This window comes from Sceloporus occidentalis, unplaced genomic scaffold (assembly GCF_023333645.1).
Source record: "Sceloporus occidentalis isolate IW3139 unplaced genomic scaffold, rSceOcc1.0.p SCAF_1, whole genome shotgun sequence".
NCBI classification, from domain to species: Eukaryota; Metazoa; Chordata; class Lepidosauria; order Squamata; family Phrynosomatidae; genus Sceloporus; species Sceloporus occidentalis.
The window spans coordinates 221,648,340-221,664,642 of record NW_028316981.1 but is presented as its reverse complement, the minus strand read 5'-3'; the positions used below and the strand labels follow the sequence as shown (position 1 = coordinate 221,664,642).

Genomic DNA, 16,303 nt, shown 5'->3' with positions numbered 1-16,303 from the left:
ATTAGGATATGAAGATGATTTTTTTTGCATAGCAAGGGGTTCAACAGAATGGCACTTGAACTCTCTTCCAACTCTATGATTCTGTGTTTCTGCAACAGCTGTGAATTAAAATGGGGTGGTTATTTCACAGCAACGCAAATTCTGTCCAACATGCCATGTGGGCAGGACAGCCTGAAACCACAAAGTGAGTGGACTGTAACCCCATTTCTCAAACAGACCACAGAAGGCTGGTGTCTCCTGCTGGGCTCTTTAGCACTGTGACCTTAAAAAATCGTGTTAAGGCAGCTTGCTGATGGTATTAAAACTGGCTTTGGGATCTTTAATCTTGAGGTGGGTGTATTGCTTGGCTGGTACAATCTGAGATATACTTGATAACATGAGAGTGGGAGCAAGATGAACTACAGGGAAAGATCATTCCGTGTGGATGGCACCGATATGAACCACTTAGTTACTGTTCCATGTGCAAGACCTGTAGTCATATGTCCTGCATTGCTTTAGGCTATTCCATCTTTAAGTTCTTTTAGAACACGTATCTGAAAAAGCTGTACCTTTAGGTATTACTTTCTGTCAGAAGACTGGCACTGCAGATAATAATATCCAAAACCCACAAAACAGCGATACCTTTAATCAGCCAACCAGACTGCACAAAATATATGTTGCATGTTTTCAAAGCTCCATTGGCTTCTTCATCAGGCAAAGGTGTTTAAAATCGTATCGGAGGAAAGGAAATTATGACAATGTTAGTCACAAGCCTGCATTTTGTCAAGATGTAGATGTTCTAGTTCAGGTGTTATTAGAGGGTCAGGCAGGCCATGTGGGTACTTCAAGAAATAAAATTCAAGTTCCATTAGCAAGACAAGGATGCTCCTCTTGAGATCCCAATGTCTGTTTGGGCCCATTTTTAAGTGTCAAATATAGTCAAAAAAAGTTTTACCTCTATTGGAAGTAGAAACTTCAAATGATAAAGTCCCAGTCCAGATAATTACAGATAATGGTAATAAAAGGGAAGCAATAATAAATACAATTAAAACATACAAACGGATTAAGAACACCTCACTAAAAATAAAGAAATAACTACAGTCAGTTAAAGCCTCCTTGCTAGAGATGATTGCAGCTGCTGCACTGGCCTCTAAATGTACCTCTGGCCATTGGAAATACATGGGCATCTGCTTTCAGGGCTGAATCTAGGATCACAACAGCTTCCTTGGGCTTTGATGGGAAGAAAGTTAGGTGTTACCAGCATATGGTGACACTGGATCCCTAGCCACATGCTCTCAGCCTCAGGGGAAGGCAATGGCAAACTTCCACTGAGCAAATCTTGCCAAGAAAACCCTGTGGTAGGTTCACTTTAGGGTTGCCATAAATCAGAAATTACTTGAAGGCACACAGCAAGAACAACAGGTGTAGGTATCAAGTTTGGGAGACTTCTAAGAGCAAGATTTGGGCAGCCTTTGCCTCTTGGGAAGATGGGCTGGTCTTCTGAAAGCTGATTCGCCCTATCAGACGATGCTCCAGACTCTAGTGTGTAACAGCTGCTCCCTTGAGACTGGAGCTTCCAATTCCTCCATCTGCTTGTTTGACTGCTGTTTGTCTTAATGGTCCTGGAGGTTCTGAGCGGCTTTAGGGAGGTGAGTTGAGGCAAAGCACCCATTGCCTGAGAGGCTTAAATGACCACCCAATCAAAGACTTGGTGGCTTCTGGGTGCTGAGCGGCCCCAGGGAGGCTCAGTCTTGTTTTTCAGGGAACATCCAGCCGAAGGTGATCCTGGCTTCCAAAGAGTGCTGCTGATTTGGAGAACAGTTGAAGATGAACTGCTTCTGCCTCTCAATTATGATCTGGAGGCACCGCGCCTGGCTGCTAGCAGCCATCTTACTACTTTTGCTGCTGCTTCTCCAACAGCTGACCAAACAGTGAGTACTCGGGACAGGGGATGTGCTTCTCAGGGGCATTTGTCCAGGTAATAGTATGACAGCCTCATTTTTAAAAACAAAAAGCTATTGCTCACCTTGATTGCAAAAAGCAAAAGGTCCTAAGTTGGAGCATGTCCAGAGGAGGGTAACCAAAATGGTGAAAGGTCTGGAAACCATAAAGCCCTAAGGGGAGAGACTTAGGGAGCTGGGTAGGTTTCACCTCGAGAAGGGAATAGAATCATAGAATCGTAGAGTTGGAAGAGACCACAAGGGCCATCCAGTCCAACCCCCTGCCATGCAGGAAATCACAATCAAAGCATCCCCGACAGATGGCCATCCAGCCTCTGAAGACCTCTAAGGAAGGAGACTCCACTACACTTCGAGGGAATTTGTTCCACTGTCGAACAGCCCTTACTGTCAGGAAGTTCCTCCTAATGTTAAGGTGGAATCTCTTTTCCTGTAGCTTGCATCTATTATTCCGGGTCCTAGTCTCTGGAGCAGCAGAAAACAAGCTTGCTCCCTCCTCAATATGACATTCCTTCAATTATTTAAACAGGGCTATCATATCACCTCTTAGCCTTCTCTTCTCCAGGCTAAACATCCCCAGCTCCCTAAGTCGAAAGTTAAAGGCTGACATGATAGCGATGTTTGAGTATTTGAAGGGATGTCACACTGAGGATGGAGCAAGCTTGTTTTCTGCTGCTCCAGGGCAACACGGAGCAATGGATGCAAGCTACAGGAAAAGAGATTCAATTTAAACATTAGGAGGTCCTTGAGATCTCTTCCAACGCTATGACTCTGTGACTCTATGAACAGCCAATGCAACAGGGTTCTGTCTCTGAAAACGCTGAGTGCTCTTCCCTCTTTGCTGACTGACCACAGTATTGATGATGGGGCAAGGAGGAAGATCTTTCTGCTTATAAAGATTGTCTCCAGGTTTTGTTTATAAACGCACTATGTACAAGATCCATGTACAGCTAAGTTTCTGGGAGACAAAATCACTGCAAAATTGCTTTTGAACTATTTACAAAAGAAGCAAACTGGGGAGGTGGTCACCCAGTGGACTCCATAGAATAGATGTTTCAAGTGTTTGCATCTGATGTAGCTCCCATGACTTGTTCAGCCACTGGTCTGGGCTGAAGGAGGAATTCTGTCTCTTTATGGTAATTTTAAGCACCCAGACAGTCTATTTCTGGGCAAAGTAGACAGTTCCTCCCTCACAAGGGCTTCACTTGATGGCACATGGCCAGGGTGACCAGATGGCATAACTGCAACAGAGGACAAGTCACCACAAAATGTAGGACATACAAGGATAATGTAGGAGATGGCCAAATATAAGCTAGAAACACTCATATAAATATAAAATCATGCTTCTTTGTGATGCTCAAAACAGAGGACAGAAGGTTGAAACGTAGGACATGTCCTGGAAAGGGAGGACATCTGCTCACCTTGCACATGGCCATGCTAGGCACCTTATGGTCCAATCACCTGCGTATAACACAGAGAGAGTAGCCATTTTAACTGAATTCTGCAGTCAATTTTAAATTTAGATTTTTTTTAATTGGTGTATTTTAATGGTTTATAGTATTGTATTTTAACTTGTACTCCACTTTGAGTCTTGAGGAGATGTGGGAAATAAATAAATAAATATATAAATAATTTTATTATTACACTTTTATGATAAGTAACTAATGTGGCATTCTTGTGTCACCTTGAGGATCAATACCTTTTAAATTTGGCATAAATGTCCACAGGTTGCAGCCCCCGTCACCAGATCCCTGCAGTCTACTCAACATAAGTGTCTATCTACATCTTTTTTCAGCATTTTAAGAAGCTAATCCCAATTTCTCTGCATTAAAAATGCACATCAAATGGCTGAACTCAATCTCAACAAAAATGACAAACCTGAGCTGTCTCTCACATACCCTTCTTGTGTCCTCTGTATAACAGCCATTTCTGCAGATGTGTTGGTCTCCAGTTATTCATTTAGGCTTGTTACAGACTGCCAAAATAAAGCTGCTTCGGGTCTCTTTGGAGGTAAGCAGTTTAAATGATGCATGCATCCTAAAAATCAGGAAGCTGCACCAAAGCTGCACTCCAGTGCTTAGGAATGGAGTGTGGCTTTGGCGTGACCTCCGGACTCTTAGTACCCATGCATCATTTAAATAGCATATCTCCAAAGAGACCCGAAGCAGCTTTATTTTGGCAGTCTGTAACAGGCCTTAGGATAACATGTCTTGGCCTCCTTTGGAGACATGACTCTCTTCTTACTTTAGAAGTCACTAATACACAGTATTTTGCTGTTCAGACAAGCCTTCGAGTCCTAGTGACATTATGGCTACCTTGGGTTACTACAGTGACTGTTCCTTAGTCTGGGAGCAGATTCCTTCCTTCCTTCCTTCCTTCCTTCCTTCCTTCCTTCCTTCCTTCCTTCCTTCCTTCCTTCCTTCCTTTTTGTAAGAGCAGGTGTGACTCTACTTCTAATTTTTTCCAGAAAAAGAACAATAGCATATTCCACCTAACCAAAACAAAACCTTGATGTAAATTGACTGTGAGCTGGAAATGCTCATGTGATTGAAACAGTGCATGGAGGAACCAGCCCAAGTTCTATTAATAAACTGACACTTCAATGAATCAAAAGACTGCAAAGACTTTGGTGACAGGCTTAAATAATCTCTGCCAATGGGAAATCCTCAGCAAAGAACAAAAATCTGTTACTAAGTTTTAGATGCAACAAACACATAAAATGTGGGTGTTCAGCTGTGGGTGCATTTTTATAAAGCAACAACAGCCAGACGTTCTTCTGATTGTCTTCAGTTTATCCCGTTCCGCATAGATACTCTTCAAGGCTTTGCTTGGCCTCCACCACAGCATCAACCTATAGTGGTGGTGGTGGGGATGATGATGGTGATGATATTATTATATTTATTGCTATCTTGCTTTCTTTCCAAGACTGGGACCCAAAGTGACTTACAGTCTAAAAATGATGTTTAGCTCTGATCCAGTGAGGTTTAGTTCTGATCCAGAAGGTAGAGTTATATTCTGTATAACCCAAACGGAAAACAACATTATAGGGTCTATAGCATGATCTTAATTTAGTCTACTCCTACAACAGTTGATACAGAATAGACTCACTTTTAGGTTGTTTTGTCCCCTTGACAACCATCACTGGCCCTACCATACACTACCACACTTCTGAGACGCCCCCTGCCCATACCTTTGCAAAGTAACTCTACTTCTGTGGCCATCTCTTGCAGAGAAATTCTCCACCGCAACCTCGGGGAAGAATTCTTGAGCTTGCAACAGAAGACCACTTCTATTCACACCATGGCTGTTGGGCAAGGAACAAGAAAACCTGTCCCAGAGGAGACAGGAGGCCTCAACGTTGTTTTCCTGAAGACCCACAAAACAGGTAGCAGCACAGTGCAAAACATACTTTTTCGGGCCACTGAGCGGCGCAACCTGACCGTGGCTTTGCCCCTCTACTCCTACCAGTTTGCCTACCCAGAGCGTTTCTCTAGAGCATTTGTAGAAGACCTTCCACCTGGGAGAGCTCACTTCAACCTGCTCTGCAGCCACATGAGACTGGACATTGGAGAAGTAAGGACCGTCATGCCTGCTCACAGCACGTACCTCACCATCTTACGCCATCCAGTGCAGACTTTTGAATCTGTCTTCCACTACTACCTCAACATGGTGCCTGCCTTCCAGCTATTGGCCAACCACTCAAGGCCCCTGTTTGCTTTCCTTGAGGCGTCAGCTCAGTACTACAATGCTCAGGATGCCAGTAATGGTCTGGCCAAGAACCCCATGGCCTTTGACCTGGGCCTGAATCCCAGGCAGAAGGAAGCAGCCAGCAGCCAGTGGTTGAAAGATCTGGAGAAGCTCAACCAGACTTTTCATCTGGTGATGATTGCAGAGCACTTTGATGAGTCCCTGCTCCTGGCACGGGAGTTGTTAGGACTGGACATGGAGGAGCTGGTCTACGTCAAGCTAAATGTCCGTCATAAGGAAGGGGAGCCTCTCTCGAAGGAGTTGGCCCAGAAGATCCAGGCTTGGAACTGGTTTGACATGCAACTCTACAAGTTTTTTCAAAGGGTTTTCTGGCACAAAGTGGAGTGTTATGGCTACATGCGCATGAAGCAAGAGCTGGATGCTTTCCGGGCCCTCCTACAGGAGACAGTGGCCAGGTGCCTGGCAGAAGATTCGGTTAAACCAGGGGACATGGCTGATGCCCTGAGGCCTTGGCAGCCAGGCAGTGTCACTATTCTGGGCTACCGCCTGAAGCAGAATCTCACCTATGCCCAGTACAGCAGCTGCTTCCGCATGGTCTTGCCTGAACTCCAGTATCATGCTTACCTCTATTACAAACAGTATGGAAAGGACATGCGTCCACTCCCTACCACATAGTGAGAGTACCACCCAGATGCTATTTGGGGGGCAGAGAACAAGTCTTACTCATTTGCCACATCCTCCACTCCTTGACCTTAGGAAGTGAAGTCATTTCAGGCTCTGTAAAACAAACTGGATAGGGAGGGAAGGTCAAATTACAATCCTTTTTCTGCATGGTTAGGGAAATTGCCTGAGAATTCAGAATGGGTCAGAGCCAGGATAGATACCCTTTTATCTTGCATCTCATCTCTTTCAATGGGAAAACAGGCAAGATTTTTGTTCCTAGTCTTCACATCCTGTCTGCCTTTCCTTTGTGTTTTCTAGCAATGGAGCATACTGTACCCATCCACTCACTTTGTGGCACCATGAGAATGTAATTCAGAGCACCATGAGTTATTTAGTTATTGTGTGCCTTCAAGTCGTTTCGGACTTATGGTGACCCTAATACAACCCTATCAAGGGGTTTTCTTGGCAAGATTGTTTTGCTTTTGCCTCCCTCTGAGGCTGAGAGAGCGTGACTTGCCCAAGATTATCCAATGGGTTTCCATGGCTGAGCAAAGATTTGAACCCTTGTCTCCAGAGTCATAGTCCAATGTTCAAACCACCATGCCACAATGTTACTTATCACTAGTCACTTGTAATTCATCAATTTCACCAATAACAAAGCTATGGTATGACTAACTCTTTTTGCATTGTAAATACTTTTCTATTTCCTTGTATAGGTTTATAAAGGTACTAAAAGGTGGAAGAGGAATATCATGCTGGCTCATGCTATGCCTTGAATTGCTGCCTCATGCTCTGTTGTCAGTATTGATATAATAGTACAATAGAAGGAAAGAAAATGTATTGTGTAGTACTGGTCAGTGGTTTGCAGCATTTAGTTTTACAGTCGGCCCTCTGTATCCACAGATTTTTTTAATCCATGAATTCAAGCATCCATGGCTTGAAAATGTTCAAAACTATATAAATATCTTGATTTTGCTATTTTATATAAGAGATATAATTTTACTCCACCATTATATTTAGTGGGACTTGAGCATTCATGGATTTTGATGTCCATGGGGTTCCTGGAAACAAACCCCAGCACTGTACTTACTTTATCCACTGTTTTATTACTTACTTTAATAAAATCTAACTCCTAGTTGCATATGAGAATTGGAAAGAATTACTTTCAAAACCACAACTATTTCAGGGTTTATAGCAGCAACTAATTTTGCTCTGCATAATAACTTTCCACACACTGCTTCCAGCACACAAGAGGGCAAGTCTGGTTCCACAGTCAGATCGTGGAGAAGCCACCACTGCATCCACTTTTGGTTGCGCTGTTCTAGAGACAGAGTTGCAGCCTGGTCTGACTATTCTGTCCTCAGCCTCTGGCTGCAATATGTGGGCATTCTTCTTCGTGGTCTCTGCGAATCACACAAGTGGGTTATTATTCTGTGCCTGCAGAGTTAGCTTCGGCACCTTCTTGGAGAGACTAGAGGCGTTTTGGTGGCAGCCCTGCCCACTCTCCAGCAACTGCCTCATTAGCTAGTTTCCTGCCTGAACCCTCCATTCTTTTTGTCCGCCGCACTAGCAGCAGCATCTAGGCACTCTGCAGATATTTGTTTTCCTTGATTTGACAGGATCAATCTGTGTTTTGGTCGTGATTTTTTAACATCGTTGTTCATATTTTAAAACAAATGCTATGATTTTCTAGATAATCATATACTTAAATGTGAACTTAAATTCTGAGGTGAAGTTGTTTAACCGCAGCCTCGCCTTCACATTGGCAAGGCCCTTTCCCTTCTGAGGGAATTGGTGTGCTTGGCAGAACTTTTCCTGCCTTTTCTCTTGAGGAAAGGTTTTCAAATAATGCCCGCCTTACTGGCACACTTGGCAAAGCCCCATTATTCCTGAGCAAAAATTTTAAAATGGCGCCTGCTTCACTGGTGCAATTTCCAGCTCTTATCTCTGAGAGAAACTTATAGAGTGGCCACCAGCCTTCCTTCCTCACCATGGCTAGAGACGCTCTTTTGCTGCAGACAAACCGTCTCAGGGCCATTCACCTGGCTTTTGTCTCCTCATTCTCCTGAAGAGAAGTTGTTACTCGTTGCCTTGACTTCAGTCCTTGCTGGTCCCTGGCTTCCCAGGATCAAACCAATTGGTTGTCATTGTCATCATCATCGGTCCCTGACTCTCTGGAGTGAAACCGACTGGCTTGCAGCCCAACATCGATCCTCATTGGTCCCTGACTCTCCGGAGTCAAACCATTTGGCTGGCAGCCCAACGTGGATCCTCATCGGTCCCTCACTCTTCGGAATCATACCGATTGGTTTTGAGCCCATCTTTGAGCCTCGTTGGTCTCTGACTCTCGGGGGTCAAACTGTCTGGCTGGCTGCACAACTTGGATCTTCATCAGTCCCTGACTCTTCGGGGTCAAACTTTGGCTGGCAGCCCAACATGGATCCTCAATGGTCCCTGATTCTCTGGTTTCAAACCGCTTGGATGGCTGCCCAACCTCGATCTTCATCGGTCCCTGACTCTCCGGTGCCAAACCGATTGGATGGCTACCCAACTTCGATCTGCATTGGTCCCTGACTCTCTGGAGTCAGACCGATTGGCTTATAGCCCAGCTTTGAGGCTCGTCGGTCCCTGACTCTCCAAAGTCAAACCATTTGGCTGGCTGAAAGAATTGGATCTTCATTGATCCTGACACTTTGGGGTCAAACTCTTTGGCTGGCAGTCCAATATGAATCCTCATCAGTCCCTGACTCTCTGGGGTCATACTGCTCGACTTGCAGCCTGACTTCGTTCCTCGTTGGTCCCTGACTCTTCGGGGTCAAACCGGTTGCCTGGCAGCCCGACTTCGATCCTCATCAATCCCATACCAACAGGATGGCAGCCTGACTTCGATCCTCGTTGGTGCCTGACTCTCTGGAGTCATACTGATTGACTTGTAGCCCGACGTCGATCTTCATTGGTCCCTGACTTTCAGTACTAATACCGATTGACTTGCAGCTTGATTTCTATCCTCGTCAGCCCCTGACTCTTCAGGGTCAAACTGATATAGGGTGTTAGCCAGATTGCCATCATTGTATGGCTGCATTTCGTCCTGACTCTCCTTTGAGAAGATGAATATTAAGAGCCCAACGTCGGTACCATTTTAAACTGCACAAGAGGATTCGAATGCAGCTGGCTTTTCAATTTCTGAGGGCCATTATTGATACCGTCACATGCTCCTTGCTGCCACCGGGTTCGTTTTGTGGCCGTGATTAGCTGTTCCCAACAGCCAGTATGGATGATGCTGGTTTGGGTTCAAAGCCATAGTTGTTCCCTCTGTACCGAAGTTAACTATCAGCAAGCGGTCTATCAATTTTGGGCCATGAGGTGCACTGTCCCTCAAACCACCACCAGTGCTCACTTCTTTGCCTCTGAGCCAAAAATGGTCACCCTGACATACTCTAGTCCCATTTCATTCGAAATGGAGACTTATTTCATGTTGCTCCCTCGGTGTCGAGGGATGCCAGCATCATTGGACAGTTATACAGTGTAAATATTCCTTCTGTACCAAGACATGGAATCACGGCTATTCCTATATAGCCGATACGGGGGACGTGGTGCTCCCTCCATACTGAGGGAGGACATCACCATTTGCACACTACAATTTATGACGACGTCCTTCCTCTCAGGCTGGACGGCTAAATGTCACATAATGTGGACATTCAAGTCTGACTTCTGAGTTGGCCCCTGTAAAATTTGGGAGCACAATCTATTCACTCTGGGTACAGATAATCCTTTACCATATGGATGGCTTCAGGACTGTACAATCAAATCTCATAAATTGGTTAGTTCCCTCCATACTTAGGGACACTACCATTATGCAACCAGTACCAGCTCAATTGTGTCTTGTTCCCCCCATGGGAGGCTTTGATACCATAGCACAGAGACCATCATTCATAGGGAAAGGTTTTGCCACTTCCTGATGTGAGTGTCACCTAAGGCAGTTGATGCCTCTTATCAAGGGCCACTATATATGGTGAGAAATACATGTCTATTTCCCATACCCCTTCCAAAGGGTTTTTGTCAATGCCACTCTCTTCCATGGAACAGGTGGCAAACAACTGCTACAATTCCTTTCCATTTTCTGCTCTGGGCAGGAATGCCCTCTGTGGACATCCCTCAATTTTGAGCCTCCATTTAAAGATCTGTCCACCCCATGGATACTTGGAGATCTCGAGATTTGCATACCTGTCCCATCTCTCCTGGCCGACTGATGTCATACCATCCTATTTCTCCTGAACCTCTGGTCCAAGGCGTCAATTGGGTGAGGTGGCGATATTTCAGACCTCGACCTGCAACCCTAACAAGGCTAACCATGCATTCTGCAAATTTCTTGGGGCTTTTCTTCCCTAAGGGAGTCCTCCGCTCCGCCTAATTGCTATGCCTTGTCACAGTGTAATTCATGCTTCATTACGCACCCTGGACCTATACGATAAGGGTTGTTTTTGTTTTTTTGAGCCACTGTTATATGGTCTCCAAGCCCTTTTGCTCATACTGGCATGTTGCAGTAGATTAATGCTACAGCTTGAGTCATTCCTCTTAAGCATTAGGGATAACTTTATGATGATTTCTGTCATACTGCCTGGTGTTTTGCACCAGCTGGCTAGAACTGGACTTTGTTGCTCTTAAAGTCTATTCCAGCTCCACTGCTCTGAACATTTTTGTTCCCAGGGCCCACATTCATGGTGGACTGACACCAGGTCACTCCTGCTATACTGTTCGACTATCAGTTCTGGCTGTCTTGTCTCGATATCCTTGATACAGCTTCTACAGGACATCACGTCATGGGATACCATCCCCACAGGGACTTCTTTCAACCTGACAGTGTGGTATCCCTTAACTTTTACAATGCTGTGACTAGTCTCATTGGCATCATACTAGCCACTGTTGTTTTTCTTTCTCGTTTTCACCAAGATCTGCATGCTTCATGCTGATAGCCTGGAACATTACGCTCAGATACAGCGTGTCTTGTGTGCCACAACAATTGGATCTTGCGATCTTCTCTCTTTCTTGTCAGAAATTAGTTGTGACTTAATGAGGTAATATTCCTCCTCTCTGGTGTCCCCCATTGTTCCAGGAATCATTGCTGGAGCTCTTCTCCAGTTTGATGTCATTAGGCTCGCTCTCTATGAATGCACTTCCCAACCATCTCATTGTTGACCACAGGTTGTCTTTTTCATACTCTGTAAAGAGAACATTTAGCCCTAGACTTAGCATTCTAGGCTGTGTCTGTCACTGCCATAATCTCCAAATCATGGCTTCGAGAGGCTTTATCAGGCCACTGCCAGTTTCCTACTTTCGAGATTCTTTGAATGACATGCCTCAAGTTTGAGGGCTTTCCTGGATACCAACATCCTGGCCTGTGCAGCCTTACATTGTTGTGAGCCCTTTGCCCTTCACGTTGGATTCAATCCACCTTTCGGATTAGACAATGTCTGTATACCAGACCTTTGTGCTTGGTATCTTCCAATAGCCGCTCACAGTACTGAGATTCCTTATATTCTATGCCACTCATCTATTTGGTCCTGGGCTGCTGCTACTCGGCGTCCATGGAACTGAGGGTTTAGTTGGGAAACCAACAGATAAAGGCAGTTGGAGAGTGGGCAGGGCTACCGCCAAAACGCCTCTAGTCTCTCCAAGAAGGTTCTGAAGCTAACTCTGCAGGCGTAGAATACCCCATTTGTGTGAATTCGCAGATGACCACTCGAAGAAATACCGTTACAGATAAGCAACCTGTCCTTATTTGTTGCCGTTTACCTTTGAGCCATCTCTTATTTTTGGGTTTCCATGGCTGATGGGAGATTCAAACCCTGGTCTCCTAGAGTTCTAGTCCAACGCTCAAACTCTCACCTTGGCTCTTCACAGGGACTCTACCTTCCACCATTTGAAAGACAAAAATTGTAACATCTGTATACTCCAGTTCTCATGCAAAGGCTCATAAACTGCATTCCTTTCCCAAAGGATGGAAAACCTGTGTTCCTCCACTTGGAGTTGAGCTCCTGCACCTATCAGCGCAAATCAACCTGGCTAGTGGTGAAGCATGATGGGAAGTGTAGTTCTGCAGCTCCCGTACTTGCTGTATTATTTTTTTCTACAGTCACCTCCCTCCCAGTTCTTTGTACACTAAAGGGTTTCTTCATTTATGTGTTTTTAATTGTGTTTTGTATTTTAATATATTGTATTCCCCCTTGAAGGGAGGGGGAAAAGAAATAAAATTTACTACTATTATTATTTATTTAAATCAGGGTAGACAACCTGTGTCCCTCTATGCATTGCTAGGATGCAGCTCTTGTCACCTCTATGCAACTCTTAGGGAGAATGGGAGTCGCAGTCCAGCATCATCTGCAGGGCTGCTGGTTGGTCCAAACCTTGGATTAAGAATATATGTCAAAAGCAGGGTTCTCATCTTCTAGGTTAATGTTTTGTTTAACTTACACACACACACTGATATACTTTACAGTTAAAAAAAAAGGCCACTGCAGATAGACCATAGTCTTCAGTGGTCTCTTGCAAAGCATGGAGACCAACAACTCCATGCTTACATGTTGATTCCCAAGGGCAAAATAATCTGCTATGGTCAGGAACTTGGAAATTGGGAGTTTGAGTTCTTAAGCTCAAGAACATGTAATTGCTCCATATCTCTCTGAATTTTCTATTGCCTAAAATAATCCCGGCAAGTGTAGTCTGTCACAGGGCTAGCAATGTCTCTTCAAGAAGGAACTCCTTGCTCCCCTTCAAAGAAGTAGAGGCTATTTTGTGGGGAGAGAAAACCATGCTAAAGGCTGTGATGTGGTAGTAGCTGCTGGACTTTCAGGAATTTCAGCTTGTCCTCTCCTAAAGTCCACCGTTTGATTGCTGTGTGGAAGGGGCCCTAACCTTGTAAAGTCAGTTGCAAAAAGTTTGCATCTGAACTAATTGATAATGGCTGGCAGTCTATTCAACAATTCATTGTTTTATGCTTCAAGTCATTTCTGATTTATGGCAACCCAAAGGGGTTTTCTTGGCAGGTTTCTTCAAAGGTTTCCCATTGCCATCTTCTGAGGCTGAGAGAGCATGACTTGCCCAAGGTCAGCCAGTGGGTTTCCATGGCCAAGCTGGGATTTGAACCCTGGTCTCGAGTCGTGGTGCAGTGCTCAAACCACTACACTACGCTGCCTCGCTAGTGTTCATGGTATTCAGTGTCTATGATATTGTAAACTGATTTTATGACCTCATCAATTCACATTTATGAGCATGTCACATGCGACTATCACAAACTCCCCATAAAACCCACTTTAGAAGCTACGCAGGTGCACCAACCAAAGGGGTCCTGTGGCACAGCCTAAGATGACACATCTAACCACTTTCTTCCAGCCAGCTGTGGTGAAACAGGACCTGAAAGTGGTCCCTGATGTTGCTGTTCACAATGCGTCTTGCTGGGGAGGAGGGCAAAATGTATTATCCTTCAGGGCCTCACTCACCAGACCACAGACCTCTTTCCATTGGTGCCAATGGCTAACTTTTTAAGGTGTATTTTAAGGGATCAGATTAGGATATGGATTGTAGTTATATCATCATAGCCGCATCTCCCATGTAGGATCTGTGCCTACATTAAAAAAACCACAACCCTTCTTTGCTATTCAGATGTATCTAATTGTACTCTTTATCCTAGCATCTGTTATGCAGCTTCCTGACAAATTCTGTGTCCTCTTCCTAACCAAGGGCCTTGTAGCCTCACCAAGGAATCGAGACAAACTGGATTTCAAGGGCAGCTGTTTTTTTTCTTGCTAATGGCATGTAAAGTTTATTTCCTGGACTGAATCTCTCAGTATCCACATGGCCAGAAGGAGGAGCAGCCCACCTACATGATGAACCTTCCATAACCATTTGAACTGAGGACAACAACCACAATATTTGCACCAAACACAGGGCTATGCTTAACATTGTCAATTTTTCTTTTCTTTCTTTCTTTCTCCTGTATCATTAACGAGGAAGAAGCCAGTGGAGTTTCCAAAGCTTGCAACATGTATTTTGTGCATTTCAGTTGGTCCAATAATGGTATCCTTGTTTTGTGGATTTTGGATGAAACTGTACTTCGCTATTTGGCCAACGTGGCTATCCCTGGATAATTTTTGTTTGAAAACCATGTGATAAAACTGTGTGTGCTTCCAGGACAATCTTTGAAGATGTGGAATTCATTTTGTTGATGCAGTCCATTATAGGTTTCAGGCTAGTCTAAAACAAGACCTGAGTAAAATCCCTTTTTTTTTTTTTAATGAAGGGAAAATAGTCAATAGATCACCTGGAAGTAACACACCTTCCTGCTCCTTTCCTTTTGAAAGATGTACCGTATGAGCATTAGGCTTACTGTTTTGTATGGGATAGTTTTGACTATAACTTTTATACTTAGCACAGTGTTATTTAAATATATATATATGATTCTATCACCAAGTTATCCTGCATACACTGTTTTGATTCACTTCAATCTAGTGTCCTGAGTTTAGAATAAAAATTGCTTCAGTTGTTTTGTCTATGTGTATTATATACTCAGTAGAATTTGATTTTAAAAAATTGTTTTGGTTACCATTTGTCAATTGCAAGAAAAAAAACTAGCACGGAGGTGCTCGTGATAGGTTCACCTGGCCCAGGGATGGCGGTGGTTCCACCTGTCCTGAACGGGATCATGCTTCCCGTGAGGGACTCTGTACGCAGTCTGGGGGTGCTCCTTGACTCATCGCTCCACCTAACATCTCAGGTGCATGCGACAGTCAGGAGCACCTGTTATCAGCTTCAGCTGATCCGCCAACTGCGTCCCTACCGGGGCCAGAGGGACCTTGAAACGGTGGTACATGCTCTGGTAACCTCTCGTTTGGATTTCTGCAATGCGCTCTACATGGGGCAACCCTTGTACCAAACCCGGAAGCTACAATTGGTACAGAACATGGCAGTCAGACTGGTCACTGGTACATCCAGGACCAGTCATATAACACCTGTACTTAAAGATCTGCATTGGCTGCCTATTCGCTTTCGGGCGCAATACAAGGTGTTGGTTATAACCTATAAAGCCCTACATGGCTTGGGCCCAGGATACCTTGAGGACCGCCTCTCCCCATACGATCCGCCCCGCACACTCAGAACATCCGGGCAGCAATTATTGAGGGTCCCAGGGGCAAGACTATCCTCCACAGCAAGGAGGACATTCGCCATCTCGGCCCTGACCCTCTGGAATACGCTGCCCATAGAGCTCCGCTCGGCCACCTCTCTGGCACAGTTCAGGAAGGATCTAAAAACCTTCCTGTTCAAGCAAGCATTCCCCGAATAAGTCCTAGTTAGCCCCCCCCCCCTTTTTGATGGCAATGGTGAACTGGCTAGAAGGCATTTTAATGTAATTTTAATGTATTTTTATTGTATTGTATTTTGTATTATGTTGTACACCGCCCTGATTGATAGAAGGGCGGTATAAAAATAAAGCTTTTATTATTATTTATTATTCTGCTGCTTTATTCTGTTTCCTTACATGAAACAGAGTATTCTCCAGGGCCCTCGAAGACATCAGAGGTAGGGGGGAAATCCTTTAGAGAATATTGGACTGCAGTACCTATCAGTCCTAGACAGAATATCCGCTGGTGAGGCATGGTGGGGCTTGCAGTCCAGCAATATCTGGGGGCCTGCACTTTGCCCAGAAAAGAGTGATGGAGCCATTACTGCAGCTTGCTGTTGTTGTGTACTTTCATCATTTCCAACTTATGGCAAGCTTAGGAGAACCTATCATGGTGCTTTCTTGGCATGTTTCTTCAGGGTACAGCTTTCCAACACAGGATTATTTTTTAAAAGGATTTGGGGTACTCGGTTCTACTTTTCTCATTGGATCAAGAAACAGCAGCATTTGTCCATATAATCTTATCTGTGAGAAGAAGTGGATGAACAAACTGAAGTTCAGACTATAATCTATGAAAATGAAGTATCCTACAGTATGATGT

The 16,303-nt window shown here is 44.5% G+C and overlaps 1 protein-coding gene across 1 annotated transcript; it reads left to right on the top strand.

Moving 5' to 3' along the window:
• The first annotated feature begins 1,764 nt into the window (after positions 1 to 1,764).
• On the top strand, positions 1,765 to 7,229 carry LOC149323513 (galactose-3-O-sulfotransferase 3-like). Its single transcript, XM_089489103.1, has 2 exons — positions 1,765 to 1,910; positions 5,168 to 7,229. Exons 1-2 carry the CDS (start codon positions 1,807 to 1,809, stop codon positions 6,318 to 6,320), a joined length of 1,257 nt encoding a protein of 418 aa, XP_089345229.1. The 5' UTR covers positions 1,765 to 1,806; the 3' UTR covers positions 6,321 to 7,229.
• The last annotated feature ends 9,074 nt before the right edge of the window (positions 7,230 to 16,303 follow it).